The sequence below is a fragment of the Scyliorhinus canicula genome, chromosome 9 (genome assembly GCF_902713615.1).
Source record: "Scyliorhinus canicula chromosome 9, sScyCan1.1, whole genome shotgun sequence".
Lineage (NCBI taxonomy): Eukaryota > Metazoa > Chordata > Chondrichthyes > Carcharhiniformes > Scyliorhinidae > Scyliorhinus > Scyliorhinus canicula.
Genome location: NC_052154.1, coordinates 79544576 through 79564633, shown reverse-complemented (window position 1 = coordinate 79564633; position 20058 = coordinate 79544576). Strand labels below are relative to the sequence as shown.

General features: G+C 49.3%; 1 protein-coding gene across 2 annotated transcripts in view; it reads left to right on the top strand.

Annotated features, from left to right (window-relative positions):
• The window catches only part of LOC119971461 (diacylglycerol O-acyltransferase 1-like), a 423136-nt gene that overhangs the window by 239649 nt on the left and 163429 nt on the right, over positions 1 to 20058 (top strand). For both annotated transcript variants that reach the window (XM_038807022.1, XM_038807020.1), the window contains one exon: positions 12316 to 12419. In XM_038807022.1, coding sequence (XP_038662950.1) covers positions 12316 to 12419 — 104 coding nt within the window. The remainder of the gene's footprint in view (positions 1 to 12315; positions 12420 to 20058) is intronic.

Here is a 20058-nt window from a genome sequence, read left to right as displayed (position 1 = left end):
TCAGGCGGTGGCAACCTTTCCTCGACTTTCTGGCTCAACGATAGGGTACTGGGACAGTAGCAGCAGCAACCCGGGGGGGGGGGGGGGGGGGGGGGCTGACGAGGACTATGTTTGTTTGTTTTATTTAAATTTGATTTATTTAATTTTAATTTATGGTTAAGTTCTCTTGTTGGGGTTGGGGGGGAGGTGGGGGGGGATGGGATACATGTGTTGATACGGTTTGGGGGGTGTTATGGTTGTTATGGGGTAGTTTGGGGCATATTATTGTTTGTTGTTATATTTTTTTATATTTTCTGTAAAAAATTCCAATAAAAATTATTTTTTTTTAAAAACACTACACCCTGTATGCTTCATCCGATGCCAATGCTTAAGTAGTTACATTGTATATCTTGTATTTATGTATGTTCTTGAATTTTGATAATTCCCTTTTCTTCCCATGTACTGAATGATCTGTTGAGCTGCTTGCAGAAAAATACTTTTCACTGTACCTCGGTACACGTGACAATAAACAAATCAATCCAATCCAATCCAATAGACCTGAGGATTAGGAGCAGTTTAGAATTCAGCTAAGGCGAACCAAGGGATTGATTAAGAAGGGGAAAATACAATATGAAAGTAAGCTAGCAGGGAACATAAAACTGACTGTGAACCTTTCTTTTCTATAACTATGTAAAGAGAAAATGATTGATAAAAAGAAATGTAGGTTCCTCACAGTCAGAAATGGGGGAATCATAACGCAAAACAAAGAAATGGCTGAGGAACTAAATTTGTACTTTGTTTCTGTCTTCACAAAGGAAGCCATGAATAATTTACCGGACGCTCTGAGAAATGCATGCTTCTGAGAGGAGCTGAAGGAAATTAATGTTGGCAAAGAAATATTATTTAGAAAATTAATGGGATTTAAGGCTGCCAAATCTCCAGGGCCTGATAATCTTCATCCCAGAGTACTAAAGAAAATGGCTCTAGAAATAGTATGGTCATTTTCAAAAGTTTTTGCTCTCTGGAATGGTTTCTAGGTTTCTATAGATTGGAGGTTAGCTAATATATCCCCACTATTCAAAAAGGGAGGTAACAGAAAACGTGAATTATAGACATGAGCCTAACATCAGTAATGGGGAAGTTGTTAGAGTACATGATCAAGAATTTCTTAGCACAGCATTTGGAAAGCAGTGGTATAATCAGACAAAGTCAGCATGGAGCTGTGAAAGGGGAATCATGCCTAACAAATCTTTTTTTATAAATTTTTTTTCCAATTAGGGCAATTTAGCATGGCCAATCCACCTACACTGCACATCTTTGGGTTGTGGGGGTGAAATCCACGCAGACACGGAGAAAGTACAAACTCTGTACGGACTGTGACCCAAGGCCGGGATCAAACCCAGGTCCTCAGCACCGTGGGCAGCAGTGCTAACCACTGTGACACCGTGCCTCCCCTTGCTTGACAAATCTACTGGAATTCTTTGAAGATATAACAGTAGAGTTGACCAGGGAGAACCGGTGGATGTGGTTTATTTGACGTTCAAAAAGCTTTCAAGAAGGTCTCATGTTAAATAGCATGGGATTGTGGGCATTGTCATAGATGGATAGAACACTGGTTAGCAGACAGGAAGCAAAAAGTTGGAATAAATGGATCTTTTTCCGATTGGCAGGCAGTGACTAGTGGAGTACCGCAGGGATTTGTGCTAGGGCCCCAATTGTTCCCATTATATGTTAATGATTTGGACAAATATATTATCTCAGAATTTGCAGATGATACAAAGTTGGGTGGGAAGGTGAGCTGTGAGGAGGATGCAGAGATGCATCAATGGGATTTGGACAGTGAGTAGACATATGCATGCCAGATGCACTATAATGTGGATAAATGTGAGGTAGTCCACATTGGTAGCAAAAATAGGAAGGCAGATTATTATTCAAATGGGTATAAATTGAGAGACCAAAAGAGAAAAAGCTGGAAAATCTCATCAAGTCTGGCAGCATCTGTAAGGAGAGAAAAGAGCTAACGTTTTGAGTCTAGTTGACCCTTTGTCATAGCTCTTGGGTGGGCAGGGCTCAACAGGGCCAAGGCAGTGCTGTACCAGCAGCAGATCAGGTTTGGGATGCTCTGCCTGGCAAAATTATGTGTGACATTCGGAGGCTGGGAGTATTATTTTTGTCATAATATACACATCAGTACATAATGGTGCAGAGACACACACTGACTGACACACTGCAAGTCCAATCAACACACACAACACAGCAGCCAATCACCAGTTAGCTCACTATAAAGCCAGAGGGCACTAGTTTTCCCGCTCATTTGGGATGCAGCCTTTGAGACGGACAGAGCTCACAGCTAGTAGCACAGACCTTCACCATGTGCTAACAGTTTAGACTGGTCAGGATAGGCATAGGTTTTCAGTTAATATAACATAATTTCGACCCACAGTGCAAGTATGTTCAACAGTTCTTAGCTTAATAAAATAGTGTTGTACTATTACAAGTGTAGGTAGCCTGTCTATGTTACTGCTAAGGTAAACGCAGTCTCCACAGAACCAGAGTACCCAACACATCATGGTACCAGTACGTGATGTTAGAATTTATTAGACCTACCTTCAAGTGATCTGCCATCGACCAGCAATCAGCCACCCTGCAATATGGACAGCGTCCGCCCCCCACCGCCGCTCCGCATCACCGGCAACCTCAGTGCCAACTGGAAAACCTTTAAACAGCGGTTCCAGCTTTACCTTGAAGCCACAGACCTGGAAGCTGCTTCAGGCGCAAGGAAGATTGCTCTCTTCCTCTCCACGGCCGGGGACCACGCCATTCATATCTTCAACTCTCTCACTTTTGCTGAAGGTGAAGACAAGTCCAAATTCAAGAAGGCCCTCCTCAAATTTGACAGTCACTGCGACATCGAGGTAAATGAAAGTTTCGACCACTATGTCTTCCAACAGCGTTTGCAGGGTAAGGATGAACCTTTTCAGTCTTCTCACCCACCTTTGCATCTTTGCGCAGTCCTGTAATTACGGATCCACCTCCGACTCCATGATACGCGACCAGATCGTTTTCGGTGTTCAGTCGGACCCCCTACGCCAGCAGCTCCTCAAGGTTAAACAGCTCATCCTTGTGATTCCCATCGAGACCTGCGTTCTGCATGAACACGCCACTAACCGATACTCGCACATTCAAGCGGTCCCCACGAGGCAGAACGGGTGCAAGCAATCAAGCAACTCCAGGGCCTCAGCCTGGATGAGGGCAGCCATTTCGCGCGCTTTTCACGGCCTCCTGCGCATGCGCGCACCGAACGAGGGGACGGCGACGCCGAAGATCGCACTGCGCAGGCGCGCACTGCGTACGACCGCACCGCGCATGCGCAGTGGTGCACTGAGCGTTCTGATGTCACGATGTGCGGCAACTGTGGCTCCGCCCACTTAAAGCGGCAGTGTCCTGCAAAATCCCGACACTGCCTACAATGTGGCAAGCTTGGCCACTATGCTGCTTTATGCAGGTCTGCTCAACCTACTACCTCTCGTCGCTCGAACCAGCTACGCAGGGATGTCCGCGCCATCCAGCCCACGGTCACCGAATCCGATCCTGACCTGATGCCGGACCTTGACACCGAGGACCCTAAAACCATTTCGGGTCGGCATCATTACCAAACACAAGATGCCTCCGAAGACAAAAGTCAAGCCTCTCCCGATATTCAGCATTGATCCGGACGACGAGTGGTGTGCCACCCTCACAGTCAACCGATCCTGAATACGATTCCGCCTGGACACCGGCGCTTCAGCCAGTCTCATTGTGCGTTCTGACCTCGAAAGCCTCCGTGTCAAGCCTTCCATCCTGCCATCAGCCTGCCAGCTATTGGACTATAATGGTAATGCCATTGTTGCCAGTGGCTCATGCCAGCTTGAAGTGGCGCACTGGTCACTAAAGGCTAACCTGCCATTTGAAATAGTGGGATCCTCCATAGCCTCCCTACTTGGTGTGCAAGCATGTAAACTGAACCTTGTCCAAAGGGTTCACTCCCTGTCACCTGCTGACGTATCTGCATCTCAGGACACTGACTTTAGGACGCAGCTGGACGCCATCATCAACCGATACCACGGTGTATTCGAGGACATGGGCACACTCCCATACACTCATAAGATCTTGTTGAAACCAAATGCCACGCCTGTGGTGCACGCACCTCGCAGGGTCCCAGCACCCCTCAAGGTCCGCCTCAAGCAGCAGCTGCAGGACCTCCAGGACGAAGGAGTAATTTCAAAAGTAACGGAACCAACTGACTGGGTCAGCTCCATGGTATGCGTGAAAAATCCTTCTGCCGATTTGCAAATATGTATTGATCCCAAGGACCTCAACCGCAATATTATGAGAGAGCACTATCCCATTCCAAAGCGCGAAGAACTCACCTGGGAGATGGCTCGCGCCAAATTCTTTACCAAGCTAGACGCATCCAAGGGGTTCTGGCAGATCCAACTCGACGCATCCAGCCTGAAGCTCTGCACTTTTAACACCCACTTTGGCCGGTATTGTTACAACCGGATGCTGTTTGGTATCATCTCTGCATCGGAAGTGTTCCACAGGATTATGGAACAGGTGATGGAAGGTATTGAAGGGGTTCGCGTCTATGTGGATGGCATAATCGTCTGGTCTACCACCCCGCAGGAGCACATTGATCGCCTCGAACGCGTCTTCCGATGGATCCATGAGCATGGCCTCCGCCTCAACAGGGCCAAATGCTCCTTTGGTCAACCAGAATTCGTCGCCCACCTCAGAGACTAATGCGGAGAGTCGTGAAGGCTGCCGTGAAACTGGCCGTGTTTCACGGCAGCCTCCGCGCCCCCTCCCGGGACCCGATTCTGCTCCCCGGTTGGGGCTAGCAGCGGGGCCCCGTGAACCTCGGCATCGCAGGCTTAGCGAACTTCGCTAAGCCCGCGCGCCAAGGGTAACGGCGGCTGACGCGCATAATGACGTCAGCCGCGCATGCGCGGATTGGACGGCTCCAACCCGCACATGCACGGATGACGTCATCACGCATATGCGTGAAAATCGCGCATGCGCGGGCCGTTATGCCCCTCAGCCGCCCCGTGGACTGATCCAGCGGGGCGGCGGAGGAACAAAGAGTGCGCGGGGTTCGGACCCGCTGCCCGTGATTGGTGCCCACCGATCGCGGGCCCATGCCACCTTTGGCACGGCCGTGGTGCGGCCATGCCAATCGGTGCCATGGTTCTCGAGAACGGCACTTTGCGGCCGTTTTCACGAACTGTGAGAGCAGGTGTGTTGGAGTTCGTGAAAACGGCCGTAAAGACCTGGGAAATCGGCCCATCGGATAGGGGAGAATCGCTGCTCGCCGTAAAAAAACGGTGAGCAGCAATTCGTGTCGTGGGGCGGCCGTGGGGGGGGGGGGGGGAGAATAGCGGGAGGTCGGGAAAAATGTCGGGAAGGCCCTCCCGCTATTCTCTGACCCGTCGTGGGGGGCGGAGAATCGCGCTCTAAATTTATGAACTATCTGAATTCATGGACTCTCTGAATTGTTTTGTTGCTTTGTTTAATCAACTCACTGGTTGTTGTATACTGTCCCATCTGCACTAGACACCTTCCAACGTAAATAGTGTTTATGTACATAGTCTTGTAAATATGCTTCCACATGCCACACGTAGTTAGGAACACTCTCATCATACATTATTTATTACCATGAACACACATTTTTTTATAAAAGGGGGATGTCATAATATACACTTCAGTATATAATGAGGCAGAGACACACACTGACTGACACACTGCAAAACCAATCAACACACACAACACAGCAGCCAATCACCAGTTAGGGCACGCTAACTATAAAGCCAGAGGGCACTAGTTTTCTCGCTCATTCGGGATGCAGCCTCTGAGACGGACAGAGCTCACAGCTAGTAGCACAGACTTTCACCATGTGCTAACAGTTTAGACAGGTCAGGATAGGCATAGGTCTTCAGTTAATCTAACATAGTGTCGACCCACAGTGCAAGTATGTTCAACAGTTCTTAGCTTAATAAAATAGTGTTGTACTATTACAAGTGTTGGTAGCCTGTCTATGTTACTGCTAAGGTAAACACAGTCTCCACAGATCCAGAGTACCCAACACATCAATTTTGAGACCCCAGAAGCGGCCGAAAACTTCATTAAGGAGCATAAACTGGGGGAGCACTGAGTGGACAATGCTGGGGAAGCTGGGTGCTGGCACTTCGTAATGGCTGGGAACATGTTTGGGGATTCGGGGATTTTCGTTCTCTCGTTTTGAAGGGGTGCTTTTTTGGGTTTGCTGTATACTGTTGGGATTGTAAGGAATAGTAGGGGTGAAAAGTTTATGTGGGGATAGATGTTGCCATCACCGTTCTCCTGTTTTATGGGACTATTTGTGTTTAGAATTTGTTTGTTTGCTTTTGGAGGAGGCGGCCTGGGATTTAGGAGAAGCCTTTGTTTGGGTGAGGGAGGGAAAGGTCAGCAGGGAGCCTTCTTCCTTGAGCGGAGGAGTGGGATGGGGAGGTGCCTTTGGGCAGGGGCTGTAACTCAAGCCGGTGATGCTGGTGAATAGAAGTGAGGTGGTGGGGGAAAAAGCCGAGAGGGGTGGCTGGGGGTGGGGAGGGGGAGGAGCCATGGTGGCAGTGCCAAGGTGCCCACGTTCTGGGGGAAGGCCAGGGGGCCACCCTACACTGAACCTGATCCCAGAGATCTCCGATGACCCAGGATACACCCCCCCCCCCCGGGTGCCATTCCGCCTGGTTCACGTTTGTTTGGACCAGTGCTGAATGGCGCCTGGCTGCGGCCTCACTGGCGAAGCTGTTGGATCCCACAATGCCGGTGGATACTGGGTAAATTAGCCAAAATCAGTTTAAACCGGCTTCGGCACAGGCCATTTGGTCCCACTCCTTGCAGGCGACTGTGGTGATATGCATCACTGTAAATACACAAGGGGTTAATGTAAATACACTAAGACTAAGTAAACACTAGAGGGAGCAGCAGAGACATCATGATGTGCAGACATACAGCTAATGAACACATAGAATAGGACACGACCAATGGGCAGTCAAGACACCCAGAGGTGACACTCCACAAGGGGCCAACCCACATAAAAGGACAGGGCACACATGCTCTTTCTCTTTCCACAGGCGACACTCAGAGAGAAGGACGGGGCAGATTGGAAGCATCACACCCACCGCATGGCTTGGAGCAGACTGGTTAGTTAGACTGAGTTACTATAGCAAGATTTACAGGAGAGTCGAACTCAATTTGGAGGATTGTTAACTGTTCAATAAATGTGTTAAACCTATCTCCAAGTCTGAACATTCCTTTGTCAGAGCATACATCAAGGAAGCAGCTTATGCTACATGAAGAAGCAGAACACAACATGGTACTAGTAGTGCCCTGTTGAATCTATATAGTTCAACTCAAGATCCCTGACTACCAGCAACAGCACCCAGGCAAGATGTTTGAGATTCAGGTCCTCAGCAGCTCCGGTACCACAGCAATCTCAGTGCCAACTGGCATGCATTCAAACAGAGATTTGAGATCTACCTGGTAGCATCCGACCTCGGTGGCGTGGCTGATGCTGAGAAAATAAATCTTCTGGTCACCATTGCGGGTGAAAGTACAGCAGAAATCTTCAAGACCTTCAAGTACTCCAAAGAGCAAACCAAGAGAGACTTCAAGACAGTCCTGGACAAGTTTGAAAACTACTGTGAGGTGAACACAAAATAAAATCGGTAAAACTGGAGCCTATACTCACCACGAGGCACAGGTAGGTTTGCAGCAGAGGAAAACAGCAGTTTTGATTGGCGGCCATCTTGAGAAAGGAGCCGCACATGCGCAGTTCCCCAGAAGACCCGAACCGGCAAATCAGTGTTCTGCGCATGCGCCAGAAGCCGCCATGTGCAGTTGCGCAAAAAGCGCACAATAAAGGAGAAGCGATCTGCGCATGCGCAATCCATTCCTAAGCTCTACGTCACAAGCGTCATGACACAGAGGCCCCGGACCATGCCCTCTTAAAGGGGAAATGTCCCAAAAAAGTTTTTTAAAATGTTAAAGCCGTAAAACACAATTCTTTCACGTGGAACGACAGCACAATGCCTGAACTTCGACCAGTAGCTGAAAGTAACCTCCGCAGAACCCTACAACAAGCAGTTAGCACCGCCCAAAGAAATGATTTGGTCCTTGAAGACTACGACTCAGACATTGATTTCTTCTTTGGACATCGCGAGCACAATGACAGCTCCGACACAGAAAGTGATGATATGGTCCTTGAAGACTACGACTCAGACGATTATTTAATCATTGGACGTGGCGACCTCAGTACCAAATCCGAACCGCAACGAGATGTGGTGTACAGTGAAGAATCCAACACAGACATGGACGAGTTCTTTGGATTTGAGGATCCTCAGCCTAGCAGAGATGACATCCTAACCCAGAAGTACAGGATTCTGCTGCGGTCTAACGCCAAGAGACAGAGAGCAGTACAAGCCCACAGAGAGCGGCCTGACGCCAAGAGACAGAGAGAGATACAAGCCCACAGAGTGCGGCCTGATGCCAAACCAGTGGTCCACGCACCACGAACAGTGCTCCATGCACCACGAATAGTCCCCGACTCCACACAGTGAATGGTCCACGCACCACGAAGCATCCCCGACTCCATACAGAGAGTGGTCCACGCACCACGAATAGTCCCCGACTCCACACAGTGAATGGTCCACGCACCACGAAGCATCCCCGACTCCATACAGAGAGTGGTCCACGCACCACGAAGAGTCCCCGACTCCGCACAGAAAGCGATGACAGACTCCACAGCGAGACCACTGCACAACTCCATTGAAAGCATACAGATCGACTCCACAGCGAGACCACTGCATGATTCCACACAGGGAATTATGCCAGATTCCACAGAGAGAGTGTTACAAGCCTCCACAGTGAGCTTGTTGACAGACTCCACGATGAAAGCAACGCAAGACTCCAGAGCGCAGTTCTTGCATTAACGAGACCATGAGAGCCTAGCAACCTTATCTGATCAACCAGCAGCATACGATGCAAGTCTGCCATGCTCAAGTGCACAGCAAGACGACTATGACAGTCTACCACGCTCACGTGAACAACAAAAAGACTGTGACAGTCTACCCAGATTATTTGAGCCACCAGAAGAAGACTCTGACAGTCTACCCAGCTCATCTATCCAACAAGAAGACACTGAAGGTCTACCCACTGTATGTGCGACAAGTGACAAAGGCTTCACAATTCCCATACAAGATGTGCAACATCTCAGCAAGACTGGCAGATCTCAGCTAGTATGTACAGAGGCACTCGACAATCAAAGTGCGGCTACTAGTGACTGCAGTGACACCACGTTAATTCAAACCTGATCCACTCGCGCCTCTCCACAAGAAAATGCATTGCTGAACGTTTTGACTCTGGACGGGGATCATCAAGACACCTCAGACGATTCAAGTGACACCTCAGATGATTCAAGTGACAACTCAGATGTTTCAAGTAAACCTGAAATGACTCTGAACGGGGAGTGTCAAGAAACCAAACCTGATTCAGGTGAACCAGAAAGGACGCCAGATGGAGAGCATCGACAAGCCAGAGATGATTCCAGTGAACCGGATTTGACTCCAGACGGGAAGCGCCGAGGAATCAGAGATGACACACTGAATGAAACAGCAGATGCCACAAAGGACACTGACACAAGTAACTTTGTGAAGGACTCGAAATCTCTACTCGGTGTGGTCATTGAGCATAACAAACACAACAACAAAACCCATGAAAACAACAACAAAGACACCAAGAAGCATACCAAAGGCACCAACGTCAACAACAAGCATGACAAAAACAACAACATTGGAACAACGACTGGTACGACATGGTGCAACTCTGCAAATGCAAGATAATGTAACAGCACAGCTCCTAACACTGGTAAGAGTACAGTCATACCATGGCATGACAGCAAATCTCACCAATTCAAGTTTTCTCCATTATAAACAAGCAAACCAGCTTTCAAGGCAGATGAGTTTGCTCCACTATGAACAAGATAACCAGCTTTCAAGGCAGATGACATACTGCATCGCGACCACAAGCATAGAAAAAAAGAGTCCAAATCAGACAACAAAGTGATTTGACCATTTGCACACCTCCTGATGACTTCTTGGTTCCTTAAGCACAGGGACACTGAAGGCGTTCACAAGGAAATGACAATATCAACATCGACATTTCAATAACAAAACAAGAAAGCCACTCGACCATATTAATTCATGAACTTTGGACTCATAAATATTATTTGGTATTGTATAATCATCACTGTCATCATGATTTGTAGATGTCATCACTTATCGACCTATTTTGTTCAATTTTCTTTAATACTGTACAGAAAATATGTAACACAAAAAAGGGGGATGTGGTGATATGCATGACTGTAAATACACAAGGGGTAAATACACTAAGACTAAGTAAACACTAGAGGGAGCAGCAGAGACATCATGACATGCAGACATACAGCTAATGAACACATAGATTAGGACACGACCAATGGGCAGTCAAGACACCCAGAGGTGACACTACCACAAGGGGCAACCCATATAAAAGGACAGGGAACACATGCTCTTTCTCTTTCCACGGGTGACGCTCAGAGAGAAGGATGGGGCAGATTGGAAGCATCACACCCACCACATGGCTTAGAGCAGACTGGTTAGTTAGACTGAGTTACTATAGCAAGATTAGCAGGAGAGTCGAACTCAATTTGGAGGATTGTTAACTGTTCAATAAAAGTGTTAAACCTATCACCAAGTCTGAACCTTCCTTTGTCAGAGCATACATCAAGGAAGCAGCTTATGCTACACGAAGAAGCATAACATAACAGCGACATTCTGACTCCGACACCTTGTGGGACTTAGATGAATTCCACGAGATGTGAAGACTTCTCGGAATCCTGCAAGAGGGCTCTCCCAGTATTCGCCAGCCACATTGCACTCAAGCAAGAGCGCAACGTGGCCTTGGATCGCATCCATTAATTCCTCAATCAACATCAGAATAACTGATCATTACGACATTGCGGGTTTGTGGGAGTTTACTGTGCTCAAATTTGCGGTTTCTACATTACAACAGAGACTACTCTTCTAAAGTACTTCATTGGCTGTATAGCGCTTTGAGACTTCCAGTCATTGTGAGGATGCTAATATAAATGCAAGTTTTTCTTTCCAGGAATTGGATTAGAACAAGCAAAAATTACTCAAGAAACAATTATAATGGAGCATACAAATTCCTACGGCTTTCTTTACCCATAGAGGAGGGCATTGCACGTAAATGGTCAGCTCTGTTTAAGTTACGTTCTACTCCCAATACTTCCTTGGATGTAAATCCAACTTAGTTGCTTGTGGAGAATTTAAGGCAGATCTCAAAGCTTCAGCGGTTGGCAGCTTTGGAGATGGGTGTCAGAATGGAATGACTGCTCAGGTTATAATGTTGCAATTATTGTGTTTTGCATAACTTTGAATCTCAACTGCACAGAGCAGCAGTCATTTTGGTTCAGTGGTGGTTCCATCTCCAGCATTATCCTTTACCAACAAAAATAGCAAAGAGATTTAGAAGAAATACTCCTTTGCAGTAGTTTTTGATTGAGGTATCTAGTGTCTCCCTGCTGCAGCGCCTCACCTATTTACTTCTTCATCCACTTTTCTTCTGATAAACATCATTGCAAGCAATGAAAGTTGCCCTTCTCAACGGCAGTTATGGATGGGCAATAAACGCTGGACTAACTGACGAAGCCTATGAATGAATAAAAAATGTACACAAGATATTTACTTCTACATTATTGGTCATGCCACTGTATAGCCAGCCACAAAGACATAAAAAAATGTTGCCCAAGATTTACTTTCGCTGACTATCCCTCTGTGGAAAATCCATTCAATACTTCCTCATGATCATAATGTAAGATCAGTAATTCACTTTTGGGAGGTAATTGCATAATATTTAACATTAATTTTCTAGCAGGCTTCGGCCTTTTTCTTCAACATTTTGCTTTTGTGCTTTCTACCCTACAGCCATTTTTTATGATCTGAAATTTAATTTTGCCAAATAAACATTTGAGTAAACATCTTTATTAAAATAGCAAAGAAAGAAACTTCTTACAAAATTACTGGATCCATATGTTAATCACAGTGTATACTCAGTCTTAAGTATATGTTTCATAATTTTTCATTCAGTGCTTTAGTATTCATAGGAACGATTACGAAAAAAGCTAAATAATATTATTTTAGAGTAACTTAAATTGTTATCATTAGTCAATGAAATTTAATTTCTTGTGAATCTTCTTTTTAGATCTTTACTATTTTCTGTTTGCACCAACACTCTGTTACCAGATGAATTTCCCAAGATCCTCAAAAATACGATTACGTTTCCTTCTGAGACGACTAGTAGAAATGGTGAGAAGCAGAATTTACTGCTCTAGACCAACAAATGTAGACACTTCTCTTTCTCTTTTACCAGCTTCCCTGCATTGTGTTCCATCTGTGATTGATAGTGTGGGTGGGTGATCAATATGTAGGCTTTTGTGCATGCTGTACTGTGGCCAGCTATTAGTAGGTGACACAAAAGCAATTAGTGGTGAATCTCCCTTTAATTTTACTTTCTGCCCATATGCATGCACTTGACTACACAGTCCACTTTTCCTTTTACCACTTTAGCTCAGTGTGTAAATTCATAAGGTTTGATAATTTAATCTCTGTGCAAAGCCAGTGGGATAACCATTCTTCAAGCCCCTTTATGCAACTAGGTTAATGTGAGGCCTACTCATTTGAATATTTTACTGGTGCTGTGGGTATGCTACATGAGTGGTTGACTGGAATATTTAGCATCAGCAGCACAGAAAGATCAATTGTCTGCTTATGTTGTGCTGTTGATTTTTATTACAGTAAGTAAATTGAGATACAATAATTGCCAGTTAAATGACTAATAGAGGCAAAAGAATGGAAGTGGCAGACAAAAGAGTACAGTAAGAAGTCTTACAACACCAGGTTAAAGTCCAACAGGTTTGTTTCAAACACGAGCTTTCGGAGCACGGCTCCTTCTTCAGGTGAATGGTTCACCTGAAGAAGGAGCCGTGCTCCGAAAGCTCGTGTTTGAAACAAACCTGTTGGACTTTAACCTGGTGTTGTAAGACTTCTTACTGTGCTCACCCCAGTCCAACGCCGGCATCTCCACATCAAGACAAAGAGTGGCTCAGTTAGAAACAAAACATTCGCCTGGCAAAAAAATCCTTTATGCAGCAGGTTCGCCTAAAGCACCCATTCCAAATAGGGGCTTTTTGCCTGAATATTTCAGCGACAATATGGAGAGGAATTCTCATTTGCATAAACCTGGGGTCATAATTATGGGAAATGCCCTATCTTTTTGTAAAAATAATTTATTGTTAAAATATCTGAAAGAACATTACAAACATTTCAAAATGGCCATCACACAAAGTAATAATATTAAAGTTCTCTGCATACATCATGTTGCACCCTTGAGGTGCTTCAATACGGTCAAAGAAACATTTCAGACAATTCAAAATGGCTCTTACAAATGGTGCAAAGATATTTAATTTGTCTACATTAGTCAAGTTGCACTCTGAGGTGCTTCAATACAATTGTGATACATGTAATATTCACTGTATACATTCAGTGTGAGTCATACATCCCGAGAGGGCTCTGTACAATTCCGCTCTTCTCCGTTAACTATGGTTGTAAAGTCTTAGACAGTTACCTTCCCCCATTGCGCCTCTGCGACAGCTGCCCCAAGCTTTAGTGCTTCCCTCAGCACCCAGTCCTGGGTTTTGGAATGTGCCCGTGTGCAACACTCGGAGGGGAACAACACTTTGCGCTGGAAGACCAACATGTTTTAGGCAGATCAAAGTGTGTCTTTAACAAAGTTTATAAAAAGATTTAGAGTACCCAATTTATTTTTCCAATTAAGGGGCAATTTAACGTGGCCAATCTACTTACCCTGCGCATCTTTGGGTTGTTGGGGTGAGACCCACGCAGACGCGGGGTCTTTCATGAAGTTGATGATCTTCTAACAACTGCTGATGTTTGTCCCGGTGTGCGTCCCTGGGGACAGCCCGTGGAGCACAGAGTCCTGCGCCACGGAGCTGCTTGTGACGAACCGTGACAAAAACCACCTCATCTCTCTCCAGACTTTCTTTGCAAAAGCACATTCCACAAGGAGGTGGGCAATGATCTCTTCCCCACCAAAGTCACCTTGACGGCAGTGTACGGATGGTGGGGTGAGACTACAAGCATGTAGGGAGGGCTTTTCTGATCACCAGCTCAGCTAGGTCTTGGTGCTTGTTTGAAAGTTCTGGCGATGAGGCATTCTGCCAAATTACCTTGACAGACGACTTGACAGAGGTTTGTACATCTGTTTCCTTTTGAATGCAGTGCATTTTTGACCCCCAGATGAAGCGGAAAATGGCTCAGGTAATCGCGACAGAACAGAAGTCAGGAATGAACCAGGCCGGCGCGGCGCTAACCACTCCAGCGCCGGCCTAGCCCCTGAAGGTGCTGAGGATTCCGTACCTTCGGAGGGGCCGACGCCGGAGTGGTTCACACCACTCCTTCGTGGTGGAGTTGCTCGCCCTGCCAGTTTCCGAAGAATCTCCCCTCGATCTGCAAGGGAGAGCGAGTGCCGTCCCAAATACCCAGTTTTGGGTTCATCATACCTAATTGCTCCTTCCAGTTTCTAACACTTGCCTTGGTCCCCCCGAACCATATGCCTAGCAACCTCTGGCCGTCTGACCTGACGGTGAAGGGGACAAGGAATTGGCCAGCCCAATTCCCAAAGAACATGGCCTCTCTCCCCAAGATTTATCTTGGTACCGGAGGCCAGATCGAACTGGTCGCAGGCATTGATCAGTCTGTGCACCGACAGTGGATCCGGGCAGAAGGCAGTGACGTTGTATATGTACAGGGAGTCTTCGACTTAAGTGCCCCTACTGCCTGGGATTGTCACTCCTCTTATACCTGCATCCTTCCTGCTGGACAACCTCTTTCGTTGGGCAGGAGATACAAAAGTCTGAGAACACGCACTAACAGATTCAAAAACAGCTTCTTCCCCGCTGTTACCAGACTCCTGAATGAGCCTCTTAGGGACTGAATGATCTCTCCATGCATCTTCTTTACTGAGTAATACTACGCTCCAAACGCTTCACCCGATGTCTATGTATTTACATTGTGTATCTATCATATATCCTGGGCTGGATTCTTCGTTTCTGAGGCTAAGTGCGGAGGATCTGTGGCATTTTACTTGAAAAAATTGGCGATGCCCCCTCATTGATCCTGTGACCGGTGAGGGGCGAGCAGCGCACTGCATAAAACTCCCAGCTCCCACAATATAAAAGGCAGGGTCCATGGCCGCGCATGCGCATGCGCACGGCAACAACTTCCAGCGGTCACGCAGTAAAACGGCGCCGGCCATGCGCAGACCCGACCTGCCAGATCGTGCCTCCCTGGCCACTGCCCATCAGTCCCCCCCAGCTCTCGCAGGGCCCCCACGGCCAGCAGCATGGCTCCCGCCCGACTGTGGCGCTGCTGGACACAGTCCACAGTCAACATGCCGGGTTCCCGACCACTGAGACCACACGTCTCCTGCGCGGTCGGGAACTCAGCCCATTGGGGGTGGAGCATCGGGCAAGGGCCTTCAGGTGATGCGCTAAGCTCGTCCCAGCGGCGCGCGACGCGATGATGCTGTTTCAGAGGGGGCGGCGCATACAAAACCTGCATCAAACATGCGCCGCCCCCGATTTCGGCGTCAAAATGATTCTCCGCCCAATCGCCGATTACAAAATCGGTGGCAGGGAACGGAGAATCCCACCCCCTATGTTTTTCACATATGGAACGGTCTTTTTGGACTGATCACAGAACAATACTTTTTACTGTACTTCGGTACACATGAGAATAAACCCTTTCCATTTTCATCATTGTCCGAAGTACAACTGCCCCTGTGTCAGATAGCAGTGGGCTCCCTGATTGGCCGAGAGGCTGAGTTAACCCCGCCTCCAGGGCGGGGTATAAATACCCAGTGCTCCCGGCGGTCGTCCTTTTACTGTAATCGACCACAGGGCTAACATCTAGTAGATTAAAGCCATACTTTTGTTCAGCAACTCGTCTCGCGTTCAATTGATGGTACATCAATTTAATCTACTAGAAATTTGAAGATGGAGCTCCGAACCAAGCCCGAATGCCTCCGCATCAGCCCGCAAACTCTGAACGCATCGGAAATCTTCAAGCATTGGCTGGCGTGTTTCGATAGCTATCTGACGACCGCAAGCAGCCCCCCCACCATGGCACAGAAACTTCATATTCTCCATTCCAGTGTGGGCATGGCGGCCTGCGCAATGATAGAGGAAGAAAAGGAATATGATGTTGCCATGGATATGCTAAAATGACAATTTCTGATGCCGGTAAACCGAGTGTACGCCCGACATCTGCTGGCTACCAGACAACAGTTCCCCGGTGAGTCCTTAGATGATTTTTACCGGGCCCTCGCTTTCCTGGAGAGGAATTGCACCTGCCTCCAAGTTTCAGCCACTGAGCACATGGAACTTTTAATCAGAGATGCTTACGTGGCTGGGATGCAGTCCGCCGCTATCAGCCAGCGGATGCTGGAAAAAGACGACCTCAGCCTAACTGAGGCACGGACTCTCTCCACCTCCCTGGAGGTCGCCAACTTAAACGCCCGCGCCTATGTCCCCAGCCGCGCTGCAGCGTCCTGGGCCTCCTGGCACGCTTCCCCACCGCCATCCGCCGCTCCCGACCCCCCTCAGGTCCGCGCCGCGGACGCCCCGACAAGTCCGCAGGGCCCCGCTGCTATTTCTGTGGGCTTGCCAAATACCCCCGCCCGCGCTGCCCGGCCCGTTCCGCCCTTTGTAAGAGCTGTGGGAAGAAGGGCCATTTTTCGTCGGTCTGCCAGGCCAAATCGGTCGCGGCTATGCCGCGCAGCGACCGGGGATCTCCTCCTCCGGGCCTTTCCGCGTCAATCTTCCCCTCCGCCCCCGGGCCCCTGCGCCCGGCCTGCGCGCCTCTCTGCCCCCGCTCTCAGCCACTCCGATCGGCCCGCCTGCACCGCTAACCCCGCCCCCAGCAACCACAAGGGTCCTGCGGGCGCCGCCATCTTATTTTATCCTCCCCGAACTTTGCGCACCGGCACTCCTAGGACTGGACTTCCAGTGCAACCTGCAAAGCTTGACCTTCTAATTCGGCGGCCCTATACCCCCCTCACTGTCTGCAGCCTCGCGTCCCTCAAAGTGGACCCCCCCTCCTTGTTTGCTAATGTCACCCCCGATTGCAAACCCATCGCGACCATCACTTCCACTCAGGCTCGCCAAGACAACGACGCAAATCCACCTCAACGGGCACAAGACGGACTGCCTGCTGGACTCCGGGAGCACGGAAAGCTCCAGGCCATCGTGAGCAGACGGTACAGCGCCCAGGACCGGACCTTCATCAGGTCCGAGGTCCATAGGTTGCTGAAGGAAGGGGTCATCGAGGCCAGCAACAGTCCCTGGCGAGCCCAAGTGCTGGTGGTCCGGACTGGGGAGAAAAACCGGATGGTCATCGACTACAGCCAGACCATCAACCGGTTTACGCAACTGGACGCGTATCCTCTCCCCCATATTTCCGCCATGGTAAACGAGATTGCGAAATATAAAGTCTTCTCCACGGTGGACCTCAAGTCCGCTTATCACCAGCTCCCCATCTGCGCGAGTGACCGCAAGTATACCGCGTTCAAGGCAGATGGGCGCCTCTACCACTTCCTCAGGATTCCATTCGGTGTCACAAATGGGGTCTCGGTCTTCCAACGGGAGATGGACCGAATGGTCGATAAATACGGATTACGGGCTACCTTCCCGTATCTCGATAATGTCACCATCTGCGGCCACGACCAGCAGGACCATGACACCAACCTCCGAAAATTCCTCCAAACCGCAAAACTCCTTAACCTGACTTACAATAAGGATAAGTGCGTGTTTAGCACCGACCGTCTAGCCATCCTCAGCTACGTGGTGCGTAACGGAGTGATAGGCCCCGACCCCGAACGCATGCGCCCCTGATGGAGCTCCCTCTCCCCAATACCCTCAAATCCCTTAAACGCTGCCTGGGTTTCTTCGCTTAATATGCCCAATGCGTTCCCAATTAAGCCGACAAGGCACGTCCCCTCATTCAGTCCACGACCTTCCCGCCGTCGACAGAGGCCTGCCAGGCCTTTAGCCGCATCAAAGCGGATATCGCAAAGGCCACGATGCGCGCCATCGACGAGTCCCTCCCTTTTCAGGTCGAGAGCGACGCATCAGAAGTAACTCTGGCGGCCACCCTGAACCAAGCGGGCAGACCCGTGGCCGCCTTCTCCAGAACCCTCCAGGCTTCCGAACTCCGCCACGCCTCAGTGGAAAAGGAAGCCCAGGCCATAGTCGAAGCTGTGCGACACTGGAGGCACTATTTGGCCGGCAGGAAGTTTACCCTTCTCACAGACCAACGGTCAGTAGCCTTCATGTTTGATAATGCACAGAGGGGCAAGATTAAGAACGACAAGATCTTGCGGTGGCGGATCGAGTTGTCCACATACAACTACGATATCTTGTATCGTCCGGGGAAGCTCAATGAGCCTCCTGATGCCCTGTCCCGCGGTACCTGCGCCAGCGCGCAGATAGACCGCCTCCGCTCCCTCCACGCGGACCTCTGCCATCCAGGGGTGACCCGTTTCTATCATTTCATAAAGACCCGCAACCTGCCCTACTCCATCGAGGAAGTCAGGACAGTAACCCGTGACTGCCACATCTGCGCAGAGTGCAAACCGCACTTCTACCGCCCCAAGCGCGCGCATCTGATCAAAGCATCCCGCCCCTTTGAACTTCTCAGCATAGACTTCAAGGGGCCCCTTCCCTCTAGCAGCCGCAACATTTACTTCCTGATGGTGATCGATGAATACTCCCGCTTCCCCTTCGCCGTTCCCTGCCCCGACATGACCACATCGACCGTCATTAGGGCCCTCCTCTCCATCTTCTCCCTGTTCGGCTACCCTGCGTACATACATAGCAATCGGGGGTCCTCATTTATGAGCGACGAGCTGCGTCAATTCCTGCTCAGCAGGGGCATTGCCTCTAGCAGGACGACCAGCTATAACCCCCGGGGTAACGGACAGGTCTAGCGGGAGAATGGTACCATCTGGAAGACCATCCTACTGGCCCTCCGGTCCAGAGATCTCCCTATTTCCCGATGGCAAGAGGTTATCCCCGATGCCCTACATTCTATCCGCTCCCTCCTCTGTACCACAACTAACCAAACACCTCATGAACGTCTTCTGGTTTTCCCCAGGAAGTCGTCCTCCGGATCCCCTCTCCCGACGTGGCTGGCCGCCCCCGGACCCATCTTGCTCCGGAAGCATGTGCGCGTGCACAAGTCCGACCTGTTGGTGGAACAAGTCCAGTTACTCCACGCTAACCCGCAGTATGCGTACGTGGAGTACCCCGACGGTCGGCAGGACATGGTCTCCCTCCGGGACCTGGCACCCGCTGGCATGCGGCCTCCCCCCCCCCCCCCCCCCTTCACCACAGACACCCACCCTGCCCCTTTCTTCCCAGCGCCCCACCCAGGCCACCCCTTCCTCATCCATGGCGTCTCCATCACCAGCCCGGGGTACGGAGACAATTCAAGGACCATCGCTCCCGGAGTCCAGGACATCAGCTGAACCACCACCATCGGCTGAACCAACGTCACCAACTCCCCTGCGGCGGTCTGCCAGGATGACACGGGCAACAAAAAGGCTGATCGAGTCCATTTAACTTCAACACCACCATGGACCTTGTATGGACACTATGTACTGTTACTAAATGTCTGGGCCAGTGGGAAGCCAAGGATACATTTTTTTTCCGCTCCTTACTACTCATACCACCAGTTCTCCCCCCCCCCCCAGCTCTCGTTGACACCCCCCCCCCCCGGCTTCTTTCTCCGCAAGGGGTGAATGTGGTGGTATTATTAGCATAGCTGCCTGCCATTGGTGCAGAACACCGGCTTACCATTGGCCCTGGTC